The 25,208-nt window shown below is 43.7% G+C and overlaps 1 protein-coding gene across 1 annotated transcript; it reads right to left on the reverse strand.

Moving 5' to 3' along the window:
* Nucleotides 1-9,174: 9,174 nt before the first annotated feature.
* Nucleotides 9,175-16,680, reverse strand: TGIF2 (TGFB induced factor homeobox 2). Its single transcript, XM_077257619.1, has 3 exons — nt 16,551-16,680; nt 13,921-14,141; nt 9,175-13,477 (listed from the first exon to the last, which is right to left on the reverse strand). The coding sequence occupies exons 1-3, from the start codon at nt 16,609-16,611 to the stop codon at nt 12,893-12,895; spliced, it is 867 nt and encodes a 288-aa protein (XP_077113734.1). The 5' UTR covers nt 16,612-16,680; the 3' UTR covers nt 9,175-12,892.
* Nucleotides 16,681-25,208: the final 8,528 nt, after the last annotated feature.

Here is a 25,208-nt window from a genome sequence, read left to right on the forward strand (position 1 = left end):
TACATTTTGGAACACAAATTTGGGTGAGATAGATAGCGGACGCCATGTTGCATTTGCACAGTCCCTAAGGTGCCCAAACAGCAGCAAGCCACCACAAGTGACCCCATTTTGAAACTAAACCCCTCAAGGATTTTTTTCCACGGGTATAGTGAGAATTTTGAACTCACAGGTACTACACAGAATTTGATAATATTAGGTCATCATATTGAAAATTTTCACTTTTGCAAGAGGTAAAATAGAAAAGTAGACTGCAAAGTTTGTTACCCACTTTCTTCTGAGTGTGGCGATAACCTACATGTCAAAAAGTTCTGTTTGGACACACGGCAAGGCTCGGAAGGGAAGAAGCATCCTTTGGTATTTGGAATATACACTCACTGGCCACTTTATTAGGTACACCTGTCCAACTTCTTGTTAACACTTAATTTCTAATCAGCCAATCACATGGCGGCAACTCAGTGCATTTAGGCATGTAGACATGGTCAAGACAATCTCCTGCAGTTCAAACCGAGCATCAGTATGGGGAAGAAAGGTGATTTGAGTGCCTTTGAACGTGGCATGGTTGTTGGTGCCAGAAGGGCTGGTCTGAGTATTTCAGAAACTGCTGATCTACTGGGATTTTCGCGCACAACCATCTCTAGGGTTTACAGAGAATGGTCCGAAAAAGAAAAAAAATCCAGTGAGCGGCAGTTCTGTGGGCAGAAATGCCTTGTTGATGCCAGAGGTCAGAGGAGAATGGGCAGACTGGTTCGAGCTGATAGAAAGGCAACAGTGACTCAAATCGCCACCCGTTACAACCAAGGTAGGCCTAAGAGCATCTCTGAATGCACAGTGCGTCGAACTTTGAGGCAGATGGGCTACAGCAGCAGAAGACCACACCGGGTACCACTCCTTTCAGCTAAGAACAGGAAACTGAGGCTACAATTTGTACAAGCTCATCGAAATTGGACAGTAGAAGATTGGAAAAACGTTGCTTGGTCTGATGAGTCTCGATTTCTGCTGCGACATTCGGATGGTAGGGTCAGAATTTGGCGTAAACAACATGAAAGCATGGATCCATCCTGCCTTGTATGGAGCATATTTGGGATGTGCAGCCGACAAATCTGCGGCAACTGTGTGATGCCATCATGTCAATATGGACCAAAATCTCTGAGGAATGCTTCCAGCACCTTGTTGAATCTATGCCACGAAGAATTGAGGCAGTTCTGAAGGCAAAAGGGGGTCCAACCCGTTACTAGCATGGTGTACCTAATAAAGTGGCCGGTGAGTGTATAATAGCACATGTGATCGGATGATCGCATTTTCATGTCCTCTAAGGGGCTAACTGTACCAGTGAAAGGTAAAAACAAAATTTAAAAAATTCCTAAAAATTCAAATCACCCCTTTTTATCCAATTGAAAATAAATATATTTAAAAAATAAAAAACACATATTTGGTATTGCTGGGTTCAGAAAAGTCCGATCTATCAAAATATAAAAACAATTAACTCGATCAGTAAACACCGTAAACAGAAACAACTCAAGAATGCCAAATGTCCTTTTTTCTGTTCGCCACAATTACACAAAAAAGCTATAACAAGTGATGAAAAAAATCACATCTATCCCAAAATCATACTAATAAAAACAATGTCTCGCCCCAACAGAAAGCTTCCCTGTGTGTAATAAAATACGCAGCAGTCGCCGTCTTCTGCCGCTGTGTCGTTGCTTGTGTCTTCTTCATTGCAGTGGAATATGGCCACCGGTAAGTATTTTACTACACACAGTGGACCAACATTACTGCTCTCCTGTGTAGTGTAGTATATAGAGATGTCTGTATATATGTATGTATGTATAAAAAGGATTTGTCAGCTCTCCTGTGTGGTGTGGTGTAGTATATACAGGATCTGTCAGCTCTCCTGTGTGGTGTAGTATATAGAGGACCTGTCAGCTCTCCCGTGTGGTGTAGTATATAGAGGATCTGTCAGTTCTCCTGTGTGGTGTAGTATATAGAGGATCTATCAGCTCTCCTGTGTGGTGAAGTATATAGCGGATCTGTCAGCTCTCCTGTGTGGTGTAGTATATAGAGGATCTGTCAGCTCTCCTGTGTGGTGTAGTATATAGAGGATCTGTCAGCTCTCCTGTGTGGTGTAGTATATAGAGGATCTGTCAGCTCTCCTGTGTGGTGTAGTATGTAGAGGATCTGTCAGCTCTCCTGTGTGGTATATAGAGGATCTGTCAGCTCTCCTGTGTGGTGTAGTATGTGGAGGATCTGTCAGCTCTCCTGTGTGATGTAGTATATAGAGGATCTGTCAGCTCTCCTGTGTGGTGTAGTATAGAGAGGATCTGTCAGCTCTCCTGTGTGGTGTAGTATATAGAGGATCTATCAGCTCTCCTGAGTGGTGAAGTATATAGCGGATCTGTCAGCTCTCCTGTGTGGTGTAGTATATAGAGGATCTGTCAGCTCTCCTGTGTGGTGTAGTATATAGAGGATCTATCAGCTCTCCTGTGTGGTGTAGTATATAGAGGATCTGTCAGCTCTCCTGTGTGGTGTAGTATATAAAGGATCTGTCAGCTCTCCCCTTGTGTGGTGTAGTATATAGAGGATCTGTCAGCTCTCCTGTGTGGTGAAGTATATAGAGGATCTGTCAGCTCTCCCGTGTGGTGTAGTATATAGAGGATCTGTCGGCTCTCCCGTGTGGTGTAGTATATAGAGGATCTGTCAGCTCTCCTGTGTGGTGTAGTATATAGAGGATCTGTCGGCTCTCCCGTGTGGTGTAGTATATAGAGGATCTGTCAGCTCTCCTGTGTGATGTAGTATATAGAGGATCTGTTGGCTCTCCTGTGTGATGTAGTATATAGAGGATCTGTCAGCTCTCCTGTGTGGTGTAGTATATGGAGGATCTGTCAGCTCTCCTGTGTGATGTAGTATATAGAGGATCTGTCAGCTCTCCTGTGATGTGTAGTATATAGAGGATCTGTCAGCTCTCCTGTGTGGTGCAGTATATGGAGGATCTGTTAGCTCTCCTGTGTGGTGTAGTATATAGAGGATCTGTCAGCTCTCCTGTGTGGTGTAGTATATAGAGGATCTGTCAGCTCTCCTGTGTGGTGTAGTATATAGAGGATCTGTCGGCTCTCCTGTGTTGTGTAGTATATAGAGGATCTGTCAGCTCTCCCGTGTGGTGTAGTATATAGAGGATCTGTCAGCTCTCCCGTGTGGTGTAGTATATAGAGGATCTGTCAGCTCTCCTGTGTGTTGTAGTATATAGAGGATCTGTCAGCTCTCCTGTGTGGTGTAGTATATAGAGGATCTGTCAGCTCTCCTGTGTGGTGTAGTATATAGAGGATCTATCAGCTCTCCTGTGTGGTGTAGTATATAGAGGATCTGTCAGCTCTCCTGTGTGGTGTAGTATATAAAGGATCTGTCAGCTCTCCTGTGTGGTGTAGTATATAGAGGATCTGTCAGCTCTCCTGTGTGGTGAAGTATATAGAGGATCTGTCAGCTCTCCCGTGTGGTGTAGTATATAGAGGATCTGTCGGCTCTCCCGTGTGGTGTAGTATGTAGAGGATCTGTCAGCTCTCCTGTGTGGTGTAGTATATAGAGGATCTGTCGGCTCTCCCGTGTGGTGTAGTATATAGAGGATCTGTCAGCTCTCCTGTGTGATGTAGTATATAGAGGATCTGTTGGCTCTCCTGTGTGATGTAGTATATAGAGGATCTGTCAGCTCTCCTGTGTGGTGTAGTATATGGAGGATCTGTCAGCTCTCCTGTGTGATGTAGTATATAGAGGATCTGTCAGCTCTCCTGTGATGTGTAGTATATAGAGGATCTGTCAGCTCTCCTGTGTGGTGTAGTATATGGAGGATCTGTTAGCTCTCCTGTGTGGTGTAGTATATAGAGGATCTGTCAGCTCTCCTGTGTGGTGTAGTATATAGAGGATCTGTCAGCTCTCCTGTGTGGTGTAGTATATAGAGGATCTGTCGGCTCTCCTGTGTTGTGTAGTATATAGAGGATCTGTCAGCTCTCCCGTGTGGTGAAGTATATAGAGGATCTGTCAGCTCTCCCGTGTGGTGTAGTATATAGAGGATCTGTCAGCTCTCCTGTGTGTTGTAGTATATGGAGGATCTGTCAGCTCTCCTGTGTGGTGTAGTATATAGAGGATCTGTCAGCTCTCCCGTGTGGTGTAGTATATAGAGGATCTGTCAGCTCTCCTGTGATGTGTAGTATATAGAGGATCTGTCAGCTCTCCTGTGTGGTGTAGTATATAGAGGATCTGACAGCTCTCCCGTGTTGTGTAGTATATAGAGGATCTGTCCGCTCTCTTGTGTGGTGTAGTATATAGAGGATCTGTCAGCTCTCTCGTGTGGTGTAGTATATAGAGGATCTGTCAGCTCTCCTGTGTGATGTAGTATATAAAGGATTTGTCAGCTCTCCTGTGTGGTGCAGTATATAGAGGATCTGTCAGCTCTCCTGTGTGGTGTAGTATATAGAGGATCTGTCGGCTCTCCTGTGTGGTGTAGTATATAGAGGATCTGTCAGCTCTCCTGTGTGGTGCAGTATATAGAGGATCTGTCAGCTCTCCTGTGTGGTGTAGTATATAGAGGATCTGTCAGCTCTCCTGTGTGGTGTAGTATATAGAGGATCTGTCAGCTCTCCTGTGTGGTGAAGTATATAGAGGATCTGTCAGCTGTCCTGTGTGGTGTAGTATATAGAGGATCTGTCAGCTCTCCTGTGTGGTGTGGTATATAGAGTATCTGTCAGCTCTCCCGTGTGGTGTAGTATATAGAGGATCTGTCAGCTCTCCCGTGTGGTGTAGTATATAGAGGATCTGTCAGCTCTCCTGTGTGGTGTAGTATATAGAGGATCTGTCAGCTGTCCTGTGTGGTGTAGTATATAGAGGATCTGTCAGCTCTCCTGTGTGGTGTGGTATATAGAGTATCTGTCAGCTCTCCCGTGTGGTGTAGTATATAGAGGATCTGTCAGCTCTCCCGTGTGGTGTAGTATATAGAGGATCTGTCAGCTCTCCTGTGTGGTGTAGTATATAGTGGATCTGTCAGCTCTCCTGTGTGGTGTAGTATATAGAGGATCTGTCTGCTCTCCCTTGTGGTGTAGTATATAGAGGATCTGTCGGCTCTCCTGTGTGGTGTAGTATATAGAGGATCTGTCAGCTCTCCTGTGTGGTGCAGTATATAGAGGATCTGTCAGCTCTCCTGTGTGGTGTAGTATGTAGAGGATCTGTCAGCTCTCCTGTGTGGTGTAGTATGTAGAGGATCTGTCAGCTCTCCTGTGTGGTGTAGTATGTAGAGGATCTGTCAGCTCTCCTGTGTGGTGTAGTATATAGAGGATCTGTCAGCTCTCCTGTGTGGTGTAGTATATAGTGGATCTGTCAGCTCTCCTGTGTGGTGTAGTATGTAGAGGATCTGTCAGCTCTCCTGTGTGGTGTAGTATGTAGAGGATCTGTCAGCTCTCCTGTGTGGTATATAGAGGATCTGTCAGCTCTCCCGTGTGGTGTAGTATATAGAGGATCTGTCAGCTCTCCCGTGTGGTGTAGTATATAGAGGATCTGTCAGCTCTCTTGTGTGGTGTAGTATATAGAGGATCCGTGAGCTCTCCTGTGTGGTGTGGTATATAGGATCTATCCTGTGTGGTATTTTTAAACGGCATGGTGGGCCCCAAGAAAGATTTTTCTCTGGTGGGCCCAAGGTACTCCAGTCCGACGCTGGCTGTACATGTACGCCAGTGCGATCCCACAGGTGCACACTGAGTGCCACGGCGATCGGGTGTGGGTGTCATCTCTATGTTATAGCTGACACCCTGTAGCTACGCCCATGATTGGTGCTAGCACCGATCGAGCATGTTTAACCCGTCTGGTGCCACTGTCAATAGTGATAGCGACATCGAGGAGGGAGGGAGCTTCCCTGCCTGTCAGAGGCCTCTCTTATGCCCTGCAGTGCAGGAGCATTGCAGAGTATCAGATCAGCAACCTGTCACTATACAGCGATGTCCCATAGTGGGACAATGTAAAAAATTTAAAAAAAAAAAATTAAAAGTGTAAAAATCTATATAAAAAATCCCCAAATAAAGAGGAAAAAAAAGAAAAATATTAATACAATAAATACATTTATGTAAAAGAAAAAGTACATATATTTGGTATTGCCGTGTCTGGAACGACTGACTCTAAAACTGTCCCACTAGTTAACCCCTTCAGTGAACACCGTAAAAAAAATATAAATGAGGCAAAAACTATGCTTTATCATACTGTCGATCAAAAAGTGCAATAAAACGCAATCAAAAAGATGAATGTAAATAATAATGGTACCACTGAAAACAGCATCTTGTCCTGCAAAAAACAAGCTGCTATAAAGAGATAAGCGGGTCTTTAGTAATATGGAGTGGTCCACTGTGTCAAAGGCAGAGGACAGGTCCAGGAGGAGGACAGAGTAGTGTCACTTGGCTTTGGCAGTCAGGTCATTGGTGACTTTAGTTAGGGCAGTTTCAGTGGAGTGATGCTGCCAGAAGTCAGATTGTAAGTGAAGAGGGAGCAAGTAGAGAGGTGGGAGGACAGTTCAAAATGGACGTGTTCCAGTAGTTTTGAGGCATAGGGGAAAAGTAATATGGGGCGATAGCTAGATGCAGAGGATGGGTCAAGAGAGGGCTTTTTGAGGATGGGGGTGATTGAAGCATGTTTAAAGCTTGAGGGGAAAGCACCAGTTGTTAGTGATTGGTTGAAGAGATGGGTTAGGGTTGGGATGAAGATTGTGGTGAGGTTTGGGATGAAGTGGGATGGGATCGGGTCAAGTGCACAGGTGGTGAGATGTGATCTTGAGAGTAGAGTGGAGACTTGATCTTCTGTAATGGTGGAGAAGTTGGTTTTCAAGGAGGAGGGCTGAGCAATTAGGAGGAAGGGCACTGGGGGTTGTCGACTAAAACTGTATCTGACATTATCAATCTTCTGCTTGAAAAATGAGGCAAAGTCTTCGGTCGAGATGAGTGGAGAGGGAGGGGGTGCTGGGGGACAGAGAAGAGAACTGAAAGTGTTGGATAACTGTTTAGGGTTGTGAGACAGGGAGGATATGAGAGATGAGAAGTAGGTTTGTTTTCCTGCAGCGAGTGTGGTTTTGAAAGTAGTGAGGGACTGTTTGAATGCAATGGAAGTGCTCGCTGGAGTGGGATCTTTTTCATCTCCGCACAGACAACCCTGGTATCCCGCCTCAGTTCTTTGGTCAGGCTGGAGTACCAGGGCTGTCTGTTGATTTGGTATGTGTGAGAGGCATGACCGATTCCAGAGCTGCAGCTATTGTGGTGTTATGAAATTGGCAGCAGCATCCGCATTGTGTAGGGAACTTATGTCTGTAAGAGGGAGAAGGGATTCAGAGAGTGAGTGTAGATCAAGGTGTTTAAGATTTCTGCAAGGGTGTGCAAGTTTGTGGGGTGGGAATTGTGGAGGAGAGTGAAGAGAGTGTAAGTAGGTTGTGGTCAGAAAGAGGGAGAGGTGAGTTAGAGAGGTTAATAGGGGGCAGAGGCGGTTGAAGATGAGGTCCAGTATGTGGCCATCTTTCTGAGTGGCTGCAGAAGACCATTGATTGAGGCTGAAGGTGGAAATGAGAGATAGGAAAGGTAGTGGCTGGCCCTGGGGGGGTGGTAAATGACAGCCAGTTGGAGGGGCATACAGTGCACCTCAAAGGAAGGGAGGGTAACAGCGTGTTAGTGGGTAGTTTGTTGTAAAAATGAGAAATCACTGGTCAACTTTTAACCCATATAATGCTTTAACAAAATAAATGATGCATCAAAATTATGCTGATGTAAAGTAGACATGTGGGAAATGTTTTTTATTACCTATTTTGTGTGACATGACTGAAGGGCACAAAAGTTAAAAGTTTGAAAATTGCTAAATTTTACGACTATCATGAAGTACAATATGTCACAAAAAACTCTCAGAATCAGTGGGATCCACTGAAGCGTTCCAGAGTTATGACCACATAAAGTGACAGCGGTCAGAATGGAAAAAGTTGGCCCAGTTAGGAAGGTGAAAACAGGCTTCGGAGTGAAGCATAGGAGTGATCTTCAATATGGTCATTGGTGCCCTTCAAGTTTACTGGCTTTGCTTCAATGGCAAGTTAGTGTGTTGCCCCTTTAGAACAGACAACTACATATATAACATTTGTGAATCCCAATGGAATAGCTCTTCCATTGTTGCAATCCTGAGAAATAAATCTGTGGGCAAAAGGGTATGTGTCCACGTTCAGGAATACATCCAGATTAGCTGCGGATTGTACAGCCGCAGCGTTCAACCCACAGTGGCCAGATGTTACAGCATAGTGGAGGGGATTTTATGAAATCCCGTCTCCACTATGCTTGCGAACACGCATCCGGCGGCCCTGCGTTAACGGACATGCGGTGTGTCTTTTTAGAATGAGGCATGTCTGTTTACCTGGCGGCGACGCTTTGTCGCCGCAAGGTAAATCACAGGGCCCTATGTGTGGGGTGTGGTGAATCCGGATGTGTTCACTGAACACATCCGGAATCACCGCGAGTACAGAAGGGGGCGGCGCTTTGGGCGGATTAGGGTTTCCGCTCTGTCCAAAGCTCAATCATTACGGAACATGGACATGCACCCTAATTCTACTGTAGTAAGTACATTAACAAATGAGATCAAATGATCTGAAGGTTAGTGACCACTCAGAGCTTCCTAGATATCCTACATTTATGTTGTAGTTTGTGGATGCACTTTTAGCTTAGTGCATAAGAGTATGCGTGCGCCATAGTTGCCCTACTGCGGGCAAAGCCGAAAAGCATTACTGCGCATGCGCCTGAGCACTATGTTCCGAAACATAGTACACGGGCGCATTGCACAGTAATGTTTTCGGCTTTGCCCGCAGTAGGGCAGTATGCGCGTGCACCACCGAAGACTGCAGGCGCACGCGCCAACTATGGCGAACGCATACTCTTATGCACTAAACTATTGTGGAAAAAAGGGACGAACGGGGTGGAGAAATTACGAGGATACGCCACCCATCTGACCGGTAACAACTCATTTTAATATCCCGCCAAATTGAGGTGACAGAGTCCCTTTAATAAAGATCTGCTAAAATAATGACAGAGAATATTTAAGTATGAAAATCTTTATTTCAATCCAAAGTAATTAAAACAACAAACAAAAAAATACAGAAAATACAGAAAATTGTATTTTAAGTGAGTACCATTGAAGTGCAGCAGCAACCAACATGTAACAATTACATTTACTAGCCTACCCACAAAATTCATTCTTCGGTATCTACTATACATTTAATTCTATATAAGTTAGAATACACACATACAAACTCAAAGTTCAATTGTCTCATGAAGCTTAAACATTTACTTTTTCAATTATACCACGTTCTAGCATATTTGCTGCACAATGTATACTAGATAACTGAAAAAATAAATGGTGCTCCAAAATCAGAAAAAGATGCCATTTTGATAAGATAAAGAAGGAAACAATTTGAGTTAAAAACTGTAATTACTCACATTTAAAAAAGGTCTCTCCACTTTTTATCACAAGACATTGACTTGCTAAAAATGGAGAACCTATGACAACTGTTCCACTTTCTGAACAATCATTTATATAGAAACTCACATTTTTGGTAAAGTTTTTATAAATAAAAAAAAAGTGAATACTGTATATTCATGTATTGTGTATATTCAGACAGCGGGGGAAAGTAATGTCTAATTCAAACCATGATAGAGCAATTTCTTGTTTTTATATCGAGCCTCTGGCTTTAAAAAGTGCTCGGTTGCTTTAAAAAGTGCCCAAGAATTGCCCATACAGGAGATGTACAGAAATGGCTTCCCACAGTAACCAGGATTTTATATCCCAAATTAATGGTATGTTTTAAAGGCGCTTTAATGCCGAGTAAGTCCTTAGCTTTCTTGTAGAAATTGCAGTTTTAGAGAAATCCAGTTGAAATTGTATGTTAATGAACTGCAAGTGCAGTAGTGTTGGGAGAATGCACATGCAGCTCTCTTGATCTCTTGTGTCTACTCCAGAGGTGTCAAACTGCATTCCTCGAGGGCCGCCAACAGGTCATGTTTTCAGGATTTCCTTAGCATTCCACAAGGCGCTGGAATCATTCTGTGCAGGTGATTAAATTATCACCTGTGCAATACAAGGAAATCCTGAAAACATGACCTGTTGGCGGCCCTCGAGGAATGCAGTTTGACACCTCTGGTCTACTCCCTGCCTCCTGTCTCCAGTGGTCAGGTCAGTGGCCTGTATGCCAGGGACAGGAGGCAGGCAGTGGCCAGGGAACAGGGAAAGAGGCAGGAGAGCTGTAATTGCAGTGACCGCCCCTCTGCACTTAAAATGCACTGAAAAACAGATTTCTCCAAGAAAGGTAAGGATTTTCTCAGCACTAAAGTGCCTTTTACTTCTTACATGTCATTGGGTGTATAAAATCCAGATGTCCATGAAAATGAAGACTCATCTGTAAATCTACGCTCAGATTTCAATCAATAAAAGACACTTTTCCATAAAAAATCGTATATACAGCAAAGTGGAGAGTACTGGCTATGACTTAAGGGTCCTACATTTCATGCAATCACATTACATTACAGCGCACAGACAAAAAAGGCCTTTGGAAATCATTTAAGGCACTTATTTTTTGCTTAAATATAGAAAGAGGTAAGATTGTAGTTTGTGTTTTCATAAGCGCAAGACGCACATATGAAACATTTACATAAAAGTATATTATTCACCATATAAAAAGTGCACAAATAGGTTTTAAAAAAAATGTATGCTAAAAAAACAATAAAATAGGAACAAGCTCTATCTAGCTTAAAATTTTTGGATTTCTCCACGGTTACGTAATATAAAATATAATAAACGGGGGAAGGGTGAAAAGGAAAAGTAGAGCTGTACATTGCAGAGAGCCCTCATGGTAAAAAAAAGTACTTGGAAAAATTGAGGTTTGTATTATTGCGCCATCTAGTGGTTATACTATTAAAGTAATCATACACAAAAAAAAAATCAATTGTTCAAGGCCTTGTCATGTGGTCAGTATTTTACCTCAAATTAAAAAAATACAAATATTTTTTTTTAAAATAATTCTTTAATCCTATGAGAACCGAAGACAGGCATCTCTCAAGCAAATGGAAAATATTTTTAAATAATACTGTTTTTTTCTATTCCTCATGGGATAATAGATTTGGCAAAAAATGCCAATCACACTGGAATGCAAAAATAAAGGAAAAAAAATCTGTAGTACATACTGAATACTTTAAAGTCATAGTACAGCAAATAATATTCACAGCAGGGGCGTAACTACCACGGTCGCAGCAGTCGCCACTGCGACCGGGCCCGGGGCAGTCAGGGGCCCGGCAGGTCAGAGGCACGCCGACACCAGCAAAAAGTTAAAAACTGTTGCCTTGCAGGTGATTCCTCCCGCACTGCAACATACAGACCTGCCCTCCACCTGACCTGCCAGGCGCACACATCAGATCAGCAGCCGACACCTGAACTGTTAGAAAGGAAGGGCTGAAGGACCTGAGGTGACATCATCATTATCATAGGTCCTTCACAGTATCGGCTCCGCCTCCTGATTACATGACGATGATGTCACCACAGGTCCTTCAGTTCTCAGCAGCAGCTCAGTCCTGGTTGTGTGCAGCTCGTGTTCTCTGGTATCAGCCAGCAGCAGATTTCCGGTTCCTGCTGTTCTGGTGAGATATGGAGTCAGATGGGGCAGAATGTGGAGACAGATGGGGAAGAATGTGGAGTCAGATGAGCATGAATGTGGAGACAGATGAGGCAGAATGTGGAGACAGATGAGGCAGAATGTGGAGACAGATGGGGCAGAATGTGGAGTCAGATGGGGCAGAATGTGGAGACAGATGGGGCAGAATGTGGAGATAGATGGGGCAGAATGTGGAGTCAGATGGGGCAGAATGTGGAGTCAGATGGGGCAGAATGTGGAGTCAGATGGGGCAGAATGTAGTCAGATGGGCAGAATGTGGAGACAGATGGGCAGAATGTGGAGTCAGATGGGGCAGAATGTGGAGTCAGATGGGGCAGAATGTGGAGTCAGATGGGGCAGAATGTGGAGTCAGATGGGGCAGAATGTGGAGTCAGATGGGGCAGAATGTGGAGTCAGATGGGGCAGAATGTGGAGTCAGATGGGGCAGAATGTGGAGTCAGATGGGGCAGAATGTGGAGGTAGATGGGGCAGGATCGTGGGCAGGATGTGGATTTGGGTGCAAAATATTTTGGCGGGGTGTGCCCATTCGAAAGTTCGCACCGGGGCCCATAACTTTGTAGTTACGCCACTGATTCACAGTATCAAAAACCTTGAAATAAAATTCTAAGTAAACAATGTCTAGAAGGAACTCAATTAATGAGAATGAGTCACCCCTCCTACCCATCAAACACTTAATAACCAAACGGCAATGTATGATAAAGATGCCGAGCATGTCAGAGAAGGCTGGGTTATAGCCACGTGCAAGTGACCTTCTCCTAGCATCAGCCATAGTTGTTACATTGCCGGATGAGCCATGATCAATAAAGTGCAGAGGGGGGGTAGTAGCATATTTGCAGAACACTATGCTGTAAGGGTTCAAATAACATGCCCACCCCACCTGCAGTGTTCCAAGGTGCCTATGCTCCATTATATGTCCCAGCTGCAGAAAAAGCAGCTGAGGGTTCAATATGTAATGTAAACCTAAGTACTTAAAGTCCATAAAAAAAAAGAGAAAAAAATTGATTAGATTATGACCTGCCATTTCACCTCTTTGCAAAGAGCCCCCACAAAAAGGATGAGGGTTTGTGCATTCTTTGCAAATAGTAAAGAGTCAGTTCCATCCTGGCTTGGTCTGTCATTGAGGTAATCAACATTATTCTACAAATGGCAAAGGAAAAACACCTCAAGGATTAGTTAGAAGCAAAGGAATTACACGGTGTATCCATTGTCCTTGGAAGGTGAATCTGGATGCTGGCCGCCAGAACATCTCTCAGCATCACGCTTGGCCTTTTCAGCTCTCAGTAAGCAATTTAATTCTTTGGTGGCTACCATCGCCAGGATATCCAATGGGCTGATGTTTTCACAATCCTCAAAGTCTGAAGGAGAAAGTGTTACATCAGCATCTGTTGAATCTTCAACTGGTGAATGGCAGCGTCTTTTCTTGATGGGCTGTTTTGGAGATGTGGACGGTTCTGGAGATGAACATTCAGCTTTAATGTCTTGGGCCACATCCTGCACAGCGACATCGGGACTCACTGTAGCGAAAGTATGAAACGGTTGTCCAACAGGGCAGATCAAAGGCAGTATGTTACCAGCCATAGTGGGGACAACCAGCATACCAGGTATGGTATGGTGCTCCATCTGTGAGAATGCAAATGGTCGATGCTGGACTGGAGGAGACTCGAGGTTCTTGTTTCCCTTCCGAGAGATTGTGTACTGGTTAGGGTCTTTACCATCCTTACGCAGCATGTCCGGCAAGGTCCGTCTCCGAGCATTTATAAACCAGTTGCAAATCTACATGTGAAAAGAGAAAACGATCAGCTGAACCCTTACATGATCAAACAATTATAGTATTTCAAGGGGTGTATGAGATATAGAAAGCACTGCTAAGACTTATTGCCTGACCCACACCATATATTATCAAAACTGTGCCCCCCACTATATCAAAGAGCATTATTAAGAGTATTGCAGAGCAGCCCCATGTAAGGGAATAAGGCCACGCTGCAATACCAAAGTCAAGAGAGGCACTATTCAAGGGGGCAAATCATTTTTCTTTCAATTTTTCTTTTTGCAACAAGTACAAAAGCATTGACAGGTTCCAGAAATCCAATTTTGATACCCCCCACCCACCTACCACCACTATTGTGTCATTATTATCCAACCACCCTAAAAAACTGGCTTCGAAGGAGAACCTATCTCAGTGGCTATTTATATACAAGAAATGTTTGGGGTCGTACCTGGAGCCCTGTGAGCCGAGTCTGGAGAGATAGCATATCTTTCTCCGTGTCTGAGGGATATGCATTGTGTCTGTGCTCATAAAGCCAGTCGCGTAGGACTTTCACAGCCTCTTTCGGGAGATTTCCTCTGCGCTTCCTCTTTGACCCGGGAACTTCCAGCTCCATGCTGTCATGCTCACTGTCAGTCGGGATACAATCCTTTATCTTGGCCATAATTGGTCCTGTGGTGAGACACATTGGGTCAAACAATGGTAGAGATATACACAGCATGCAAAATGTATGGTTTATATAGTGTAGAAATGGCCGTCATGAACAATCTACCGGGATTGAAAGACATCACTGCACTACAGGAGTCCGGTTACTTCCTGAAAATGGCCTTTTCCAGAGAGTGGTGAAGGGCTTCATTTACACATAAGGGTCTTCCTACTTAGCATTGTCTATGTACTCTGGGAAGAAGCCACCTTGTTTCATTAACACATTCCTCTTCTCACCTCTCCTCATTGGTAGACCCCCTCCCCCATTCCAAATAGTGATGATAGCTACTTGAAGAGGTAATTCTAGGTTGCTTAGGCTGGACATATGGAGTCAATAGTCCAAATATGCTGAACAAAAAAAAGACTTCCTTCAATCAAAGACATATGACATATCTAAAGGAAATATTTGATAGATATGGGTCCTGAAAGGCAATATCATGTGCATAAGCCATAAAACATGGGAAGAAATAAAAAAAATTAGTTGAAAATAGAAGTATGTAAACTATTAACCTCATAGGACTCCTATAATAAGTAGCTATAGACAAACACTCATTGGTTGACTGTCACAGTATAAAGGCTGGCCATACAAAAATATTGAAAACCATTGGCTCGACTGACAGTTATCTTCCTTACTCCCCCAGACTCCTAGACAGCATCTTAGCTGAGCATTCCTGTATTCCCCATGGGGAGAGTGGATTTAGCCGCAGCCAGAATTACCAGTAATCAGCTAGAACAGATCCAGCAGCAATTGACAAACAAGTTGACCAGACAAAAAAAAAAAAACCCTAAAAAATTATTTCAACTGTATACATTTTTTTTTTTACATTAAAATCTAATGGATTTGCTAAATAGCCATGCGTTTGAAACTGATCCAGTAAGCAAAAAACGGATGGCTATTTAACAGATCTGTTTTCCATAGACTTCAGTGCTAAAAACAGATACAGTTGAAATCAATTTTACTTAGCACAACTTTTTTGACAATGGATTGCTGATTCATCCGTTCTAATGAATGATTACTGTACATGTGAACAGAGCCTAAGGCGATGTATATATCTCATTTCCAGATTGGGGAGAATCCCAAATAAACTGCCTTTAGAGGACCATTACTTTTATTTCTATTAAAATAAAGAAAATACAAAGGGTATAAAACGTTTTGTCCCTAATCTATCTCAGAAGTCTGCAGTTATTTTATACAGTATTCCTGTCCCCCGACATGTTTCACATAGGCTTAATGCTAAAATTGTTGCCCTATTCTGCCAATATGTATTAGCATACCGGGTGCTACACACATACCAAGTGCTATACACTTTAGAAATATAAATCAGCAGGAATACTGCATAAAATAACTGCAGACTTCTGAGACAGATTAGGGACAAAACATTTTATACCCTTTGTATATACTTTATTTTAATTAATAGAAATAAAAGTTACATTTTATGGTCTTCTAGTGAGGGTTTATTTGGGGTTCTCCCCAAATTGGAAATGTTTTGCCAGTTTGTTTTTTTTACCATTGATGTCTATAGAAAACGGATTCATTAAATAGCCAGGTTTCATCATTTTGAAACAGATCTGTTTTTTTGCTTAAAGACTAACTATAGTACTCGTGAAAATAAGCACATTTGTAACATATCTTATTAGAGAAATCTGCTTCTTTTTTTTAGAAAAAAACTGTCCATTTATTTGAATGGGGCTTGTAAAAATTCTTTGGCTTCCTGCAAAAGTAATAACCCCCTTCATATAAACAGCACTGATTTCTAGTTGCTGAAACTTCTGCAACAAATCTGTCATTTGCACGAAAGGATACAATATAGCAGTTAACATATAATCAATACATAGAAAAGTGGAAAAACATCAGCATGAGGATCTGTTTGCTGTCACAGTATGGACATTGGCTAAAAACTAATACAAAAATGGTGATGAGCCAGAGGATGACTGTTTTCAAGTCTCCAAACAATCCTTTGCATATAAGACAATAGGCTGAAGACCCCCAGCCTGTGTCTGTTCAAATGCAAAGAATGAAGCCTTCTCCCTCCAAAACAAGCAGAATAGAGCAAAGACCTTCCCACAAATCCAAAGGCAAAGCAAATGGATGTTTCCCCCCATCATCCCCTCCTTTCCAAAAAAGATGGGGGGAGGAGGGCTGAGTACGTGAGCAGGGCATGGGCATGTGGACACAGGATACAGCCATTTACCTGCTGCATCCCAGCCATCAGCAGATGGATCACACAAGTGCCACAGCAGCAATACTCAAAGACACGTGATTTAAAGCCACAGAGAGCAAGTACTAAACAAACCACACCACTCATCACAGGGTCAAAATCAGCACATGGAAACAAAGACAAGATCAGCACATGGCATAGACAGCACTGTACTTACTAGGGAGTCCATACAGTCCATCACCCATTGTGCCCACTCCATACTCACTCATCACTTCCATAGTACAGGGCCACTCTGTACTATGTGGGGTGCGGGATCCCCTCTAAATGGATCCTTCAAAGTAAACTTTTCCTCACTGACAGACTGTTTCTTTGTTTCAAAGAGAAACAGGAACTTGTAGAGTCTCCCCTCCTCCCTCTCCCTCCAGCTGTCACTTCAGACTCTCCAATAAAGCACAGCCCCCAATCTGCAGGGGCAGGTAGGGAGACATCACAGGCTGCAAAGTTTCTTGTGTGGTCTTTGTTCAGCCGATCACCCAGGTCTGGACCTAACACCCACAAGAAACACTTGCCACCATGCTTATCTCCTCACTATTTGTGGAGGAGCAGATCAGAATCAATTGTTCCCCATCAGAGTGGCTGCACAGGAATTACTGACAACATGACAACAGTCTAACAAGAAAGTGAATCAGAAAAGTCACAGCATCTCTAATCCCGAACCTTTCAGAAACATTCCCACACATGTTTGTCCCACCAGCCTCCCACTGGCAGGGACAACTGCCCCATCACAGCATTGGTACAAGCTCACTGTGACAGTGTAAGGAAGAAGTATACTTACGAGATGGGACGTAGCAGATGCTCAGGTCTCACTGGGTTCTTGGATCCTTGATCCTGGAAGTCTTTAGTCAGGTGGTCTGTAGTTATGGAGGTCCTTAGTCCTGGGGCTCAGGTGAAATCAGTCACAGATTGTGATCGTTCTGAAATCTCAGGACCTTAGGTGACAGCTTTATACCCTGAGTCTCCAGGTTCTGGGCGGGGTAGTGTTTGAATCCCGCTCTGTGATTGGCCGGCACTCTGGGGGGCTCATGGTATCAACTTTCTTGTCACCATGGAATTCTTTATCTATTCGTATGCAATAAACTTTTGTTTCAATTGGTTTGAATACACTTGGTCCCCCGCTGAGCTGCCGATGTGTTATCATGCAAACATGGCCATAGTGCTACTTCAGCCTTGGTGGTGGTGGGGGGGAGTCTGAAAAACAGGAATTCCCGCCACTCCTGCATCCTCTCCTTACATGCCTGTGACACATGGCAGAGTGACATTTGTCCTGTGCGTGGCACCCATGAGCCAAGTATGCCTTAATACGTAGAGAAGCGATGACATCCAGTCAGTTTTCTGTCATAGATACAGTTCTGCAGCAAATATGGGATTTCTCAGGTTATAGATACATTCACTGACAGATAATCCTCCAAAATTCACCTCACAACTCGTCATCTCCACTTTGTGTTTCACATGAGGAGATTTTTTAAATTTTTTCTCCTCAACATTTTTTTCTCCTCAACATTTTTTCCTCAAAATTTGAAAAACTACTGAAAGGTGAAAAAGTGCATGACATTTTTTTAATAGATTTTGAAGTAAACCTCTCAAAAAACTCATCTAAATCTCTTCTAAACCTCTTCAGATAAAAATGTCCCTAAAAAAATATTGTTTCTTGAAGCAACTCACCTTTGAACTCGTAAAAAAAAAAAAATCAGTGTGAACATAGCCTGAGAAATAGATATGTGTCCAAGAGTAGGTATAAAAAATCACTTAGGCTACGTTCACATTTGCGTTGTGCGCCGCTGCGTCGGCGACGCAACGCACAACGCAAACAAAAACGCAACATGCGTCCTTTTTTGCTGAAAGTTGGACGCAAAAAAAATGCAACTTGCTGCGTTCTCTGCGCCCAACGTTTGCGGCCATAAAAACGCATGCGTCGCAAAACGCAGCACAACGCATGTCCATGCGCCCCCATGTTAAATATAGGGGCGCATGACGCATGCGGCGCCGCTGCGGCGCCGAACGCTAATGTGAACGTAGACTTAGAAAAGTGTGACGATTTTTTTCTCACTTATCATCCATAAACAATCTGTTTTTTACAGCAACGTCTATTAACCATTTACAGTTTCCTAAGGTACAGAATTGAAATATATCCCTAAAAAATCAGATGTTATACTGTGGCTCGGTATGGCATCTGATTTGCGCCCCTATAGACCTGAATGGGCGAGTCTCATACCATTTTTAGAATAAACTTGTGCATGCTGCCATGTTTTTCACATTCAGAAAAAAAAATCGCTCCTCTGCAGCGCCCTATAGAAAAACATTGGTCCGAGTGCTGTCCATTTTGTACCTGTGCTGTCCATTTTGTACTTGGACCTAAAATACAGTCGTGTGAACAAGTCCTTATAGGAATAAAACAGATTTCCCCATCTATACAAACATTTACTGGTGCTAAGGACTAATGATGACATATGTGACATTTGTAATATTCTTGCTTCTCCCAAAATGTCTCCATTACACTTTTCCAGAGATCTAGATCTGGTTATCATCGGTTACAAATATAAATGATACGTGCCTGAAGAAATCACAGTAGTGTATCTACAGCAACACTGCTTTTCTGTGATGTCAGCCATTTTGACAAAAAAAAGAAAATGTAGGACAGCATTCAATTAGTTGATGCAAAATTCAGTGATGTGATGCTGTGGATTCAGAAAGTCTCCTTTTACTATTTTGAACTTATCACAAAGGACGGCATAACCGGCACCATTACTAGTTAATGTGGCATGATAATAAAATGTCCAAAAAAGTGACAAAGTGTTCCCATCTCGCCAGCATTCCCATATACAGGAGTGCTCGTTCATTCGAGCCCTCCTATGCTCTTTGTTGTCCTTTCTCTCCATGCCACTGACAATAAAGTATGCCATACTTTGTTTCTCACATCAAAAACCTGTCAAAAAGATTTCATTTCTTGCATTTGAGCATGCACTTGTCTATTAGTCAAAACTGGAAATGGATCCTAAAAAGAGGCAAAATATAAACCAATGATCTATATATTTCCTATATCAGCTGTACATTACACCTTTTCAATAGTGGCTTTAAATTGATTACATACAGACTTATAGCATTGTTTTTTACCCTTTAATTTTCCTTTTGTGTTTTCGCTTTTGTTTTTCCATTTCTTTAATTAAAGAGCCACAAAGTTTTTATTTTTCCATCTACATAGCCATATGTGGACTTGCTTTTTTGTGGGACGAGTTATTGACATTCATTTTAACATATTATGAACTGAGAAATGGGAAAAAAATGCTAGTGAGGAGAAATGATGAATAAAACACAACTCCATCAGTTTTGAGGGTTTATTTTTGTGGCATTGTGTGGTAAAAATGACCTTGTCGACATAATTCTGCAGGTCGCTACCATTATTGAGCTGCCATTCATGCATAGTTTTGTCTTTTAGGGTATGTGCACACGTGGATTTTGCTGCGGATCCGCAGCGGATTGGGCGCTGCGGATTCGCAGCAGTTTTCCATGTGTTTACAGTACAATGTAAACCTATGGGAAACAAAATCCGCAGTGCCCATGCTGCGGAAAAAAACGCACGGAAAGCTGCGTTGTTTATTCCACAGCATGTCAATTCTTTGTGCGGATTACGCTGCGGTTTACACCTGCTCCATAGTAGGAATCCACAGGTGTAAAAAAGCAGGTAGAATCTGCACAAAATCCGCAAAGAAAACGCGGTAATTCTGCAGGTAACCCGCAGTGCGGTTTACCTGCGGATTTTCAAAAACAGGTACGGAAAAATCCGCAAAGGTTCCATTGACGTATGCACATACCCTTACTATTTCAGCAGCTGAAATAAAAACTGAACTTTGTAAAAAAAAAATGCAATTTGGTGTATGCTGCCATTTTCCAAAACTATATGAGGGCTTGTATTTTGCACGCTGAGCTGTAGATTTTATTGGTATAATTTCAGGCTGCATACTAGGTTTTGTATTGCCTTTTTGGTGAATGTACCTGTACAGGTTACTGTTTTAAATATTAATAGACTTTTATGAATGTGGCAAAACTAAATATGTAGATTTTTTAAAATTTCTGTATTTTTAACTGGGGAATTGAAGGGACAATTAATGTGGTTTTTAAATATGTGTTTTTTTGCATTTTTCACTTTTTTTTTAAGTCCCCATTGAGACCTTCAATCTGAAAAGGTTTGAGTGATTGTTTTATATACTTGAATACCATGGTATAGCAGTACTGTCAATCAGGAATAGCGGTCATTAATGCAGTACTGTCAATCACTGACAGCAGTACTGCCAATCGCAGACAGCAGTGCTATCAATCGCTGACAGCAGTACTGGCAATCGGAGACAGCAGTGCTATCAATCACTGACAGCAATACTGCCAATCGCTGACAGCAGTACTGACAATCGCTCTCAGCAGACTTGTAAGTCTCTCATAGCAGTACTGCCAATCGCTGATAGCAGTGCTGTCAATCGCTGAGAGCAGTACTGTCAATCGCTGATAGCAGTACTGCCAATCGCTGACAGCAGTACTGTCAATCGCTGACAGCAGAACTGTCAATCGCTGACAGCAGACTTGTCAGTCTCTCATAGCAGTACTGCCAATCGCTGATAGCAGTACTGCCAATCGCTGACAGCAGTACTGTCAATCGCTGACAGTAGTACTGTCAATCGCTGACAGCAGACTTGTCAGTCTCTCATAGCAGTACTGCCAATCGCTGATAGCAGTACTGTCAATCGCTGATAGCAGTACTGCCAATCGCTGACAGCAGTACTGTCAATCGCTGACAGCAGTGCTGTCAATCGCTGACAGCAGACTTGTCAGTCTCTCATAGCAGTACTACCAATCGCTGATAGCAGTACTGCCAATCGCTGACAGCAGTACTGTCAATCGCTGACAGCAGTACTGTCAATCGCTGACAGCAGACTTGTCAGTCTCTCATAGCAGTACTGCCAATCGCTGATAGCAGTACTGTCAATCGCTGATAGCAGTACTGCCAATCGCTGTCATCAGTACTGTCAATCCCTGTCAGCAGACTTGTCAGTCTATCATAGCAGTACTGCCAATCGCTGATAGAAGTACTGTCAATCGCTGATGGCAGTACTGCCAATCGCTGACAACAGTACTGTCAATTGCTGACAGCAGACTTTTCAGTCTGTCATAGCAGTACTGCCAATCGCTGATAGCAGTACTGTCAACCGCAGACAGCAGTACTGTCAATCGCTGACAGCAGTACTGTCAATCGCTGATAGCAGTACTGTCAATCGCTGACAACAGTACTGTCAATTGCTGACAGCAGACTTGTCAGTCTCTCATAGCAGTACTGCCAATCACTGATAGCAGCACTGTCAACCGCAGACAGCAGTACTGTCAATCGCTGATAGCAGTACTGTCAATTGCTGATAGCAGTACTGTCAATCCCTGTCAGCAGACTTGTCAGTCTCTCATAGCAATACTGCCAATCGCTGATAGCAGTACTGTCAATCGCTGATAGCAGTACTTCCAATCGCTGACAACAGTACTGTCAATTGCTGACAGCAGACTTGTCAGTCTCTCATAGCAGTACTGCCAATCGCTGATAGCAGTACTGTCAACCGCAGACAGCAGTACTGTCAATCGCTGATAGAAGTACTGTCAATCGCTGACAGCAGTACTGTCAATCGCTGATAGCAGTACTGTCAGTCGCTGACAGCAGTACTGCCAATCGGTGATAGCAGTACTGTCAATCGCTGATAGCAGTATTGCCAATTGCTGACAGCAGTACTGACAATCGCTCTCAGCAGACTTGTCAGTCTCTCATAGCAGTACTGCCAATCACTGATAGCAGTGCTGTCAATCGCTGAGAGCAGTACTGTCAATCGCTGATAGCAGTACTGCCAATCGCTGACAGCAGTACTGTCAATCGCTGACAGCAGAACTGACAATCGCTGACAGCAGACTTGTCAGTCTCTCATAGCAGTACTGCCAATCACTGATAGCAGTACTGTCAATCGCTGATAGCAGTACTGCCAATCGCTGACAGCAGTACTGTCAATCGCTGACAGCAGTACTGTCAATCGCTGACAGCAGACTTGTCAGTCTCTCATAGCAGTGCTGCCAATCGCTGATAGCAGTACTGCCAATCGCTGACAGCAGTACTGTCAATCGCTGACAGCAGTACTGTCAATCGCTGACAGCAGACTTGTCAGTCTCTCATAGCAGTACTGTCAATCGCTGATAGCAGTACTGCCAATCGCTGTCAGCAGTACTGTCAATCCCTGTCAGCAGACTTGTCAGTCTATCATAGCAGTACTGCCAATCGCTGATAGAAGTACTGTCAATCGCTGGTAGCAGTACTGCCAATCGCTGACAACAGTACTGTCAATTGCTGACAGCAGACTTGTCAGTCTGTCATAGCAGTACTGCCAATCGCTGATAGCAGTACTGTCAACCGCAGACAGCAGTACTGTCAATCGCTGACAGCAGTACTGTCAATTGCTGACAGCAGACTTGTCAGTCTGTCATAGCAGTACTGTCAATCGCTGATAGCAGTACTGTCAATCGCTGATAGCAGTACTGTCAATCGCTGACAGCAGTACTGTCGATCGCTGATAGCAGTACTGTCAATCCCTGTCAGCAGACTTGTCAGTCTCTCATAGCAGTACTGCCAATCGCTGATAGCAGTACTGTCAATCCCTGTCAGCAGACTTGTCAGTCTCTCATAGCAATACGGCCAATCGCTGATAGCAGTACTGTCAATCGCTGATAGCAGTACTTCCAATCGCTGACAACAGTACTGTCAATTGCTGACAGCAGACTTGTCAGTCTCTCATAGCAGTACTGCCAATCGCTGATAGCAGTACTGTCAACCGCAGACAGCAGTACTGTCAATCGCTGACAGCAGTACTGTCAATTGCTGACAGCAGACTTGTCAGTCTCTCATAGCAGTACTGCCAATCGCTGATAGCAGTACTGTCAATCGCTGATAGCAGTACTGCCAATCGCTGTCAGCAGTACTGCCAATCGCTGATAGCAGTGCTGTCAACCGCAGACAGCAGTACTGTCAATCACTGATAGCAGTACTGTCAATGGCTGAGAGTACTGTCAATCGCTGACAGCAGTACTGTCAATCGCTGATAGCAGTACTGTCAATCCCTGTCAGCAGACTTGTCAGTCTCTCATAGCAATACTGCCAATCGCTGATAGCAGTACTGTCAACCGCAGACAGCAGTACTGTCAATTGCTGATAGCAGTACTGTCAACCGCTGACAGCAGTACTGTCAATCGCTGATAGCAGTACTGTCAATCGCTGACAGCAGTACTGCCAATCGCTGATAGCAGTACTGTCAATCGCTGATAGCAGTATTGCCAATTGCTGACAGCAGTACTGTCAATTGCTGACAGCTGACTTGTCAGTCTCTCATAGCAGTACTGCCAATCGCTGATAGCAGTACTGTCAATCGCTGATAGCAGTGCTGTCAACCGCAGACAGCAGTACTGTCAATCGCTGATAGCAGTACTGTCAATGGCTGAGAGTACTGTCAATCGCTGATAGCAGTATTGCCAATTGCTGACAGCAGTACTGTCAATTGCTGACAGCAGATTTGTCAGTCTCTCATAGCAGTACTGCCAATCGCTGATAGCAGTACTGTCAATCGCTGTCAGCAGTACTGCCAAACGCTGATAGCAGTACTGTCAACCGCTGACAGCAGTACTGCCAATCGCTATCAGCAGTGCTGCCAATCGCTGATAGCAGTACTATCAATCGCTGATAGCAGTACTGTCAATCGCTAACAGCAGTACTGTCAATCGCTGATAGCAGTACTGTCAATCCCTGATAGCAGTACTGCCAATCGCTGATAGCAGTAATTTCAATCGCTGTCAGCAGTACTGCCAATCGCTGATAGCAGTAATGCCAATTGCTGTCAGCAGTACTGCCAATAGCTGTCAGCAGTACTGTCAATTGCTGTCAGCAATGCTGTCAATCGCTGACAGCAGACTTGTCAATCTCTCATAGCAGTACTGCCAATCGCTGATAGCAATACTGTCAATCGCTGATAGCAGTACTGCCAATCGCTGTCAGCAGTACTGCCAATCGCTGATAGTAGTACTGTCAATCGCTGATAGCAGTACTGCCAATTGCTGATAGCAGTACTGTCAACCGCTGACAGCAGTACTGCCAGTCGCTGACAGCAGTAATGCCAATCGCTGTCAGCAGTACTGCCAATCGCTGTCAGCAATAATGCCAATCGCTGTCAGCAGTACTGCCAATCGCTGTCCGCAGTACTGTCAATTGCTGTCATCAATACTGTCAATCGCTGACAGCAGGCTTCTCAGTCATTGATAGCAGTACTGCCAGTAGCTGTCAGCAGTACTGCCAATCGCTGTCAGCAGTACCGTCAAAGGCTGACAGCAGTACTGCCAATCGCTGATAGCAGTACTGTCAATCGCTGCTAGCAATACTGTCAATCGCTGATAGCAGTACTGCCAATCGCTGACAGCAGTACTGTCAATTGCTGATAGCAGTACTGCCAATCGCTGTCAGCAGTACTGCCAATCGCTGTCAGCAGTACTGTCAACCCCTGTCAGCAGTACTGTCAATCGCTGACAGCAGACTTGTCAGTTTCTCATAGCAGTACTGCCAATTGCTGACAGCAGTACTGTCAATCGCTGATAGCAGTACTGTCAATCGCTGACAGCACTACTGTCAATCGCTGATAGCAGTACTGCCAATCAATATCAGCAGAATTGTCAGTCTGTCATAGCAGTACTTCCAGTCGCTGATAGCAGTACTGTTAATCGCTGATAGCAGTACTATCAATCGCTGATAGCAGTATTGTCA

Source organism: Ranitomeya variabilis, chromosome 4 (assembly GCF_051348905.1).
Source record: "Ranitomeya variabilis isolate aRanVar5 chromosome 4, aRanVar5.hap1, whole genome shotgun sequence".
In the NCBI taxonomy this organism is placed as follows: Eukaryota; Metazoa; Chordata; class Amphibia; order Anura; family Dendrobatidae; genus Ranitomeya; species Ranitomeya variabilis.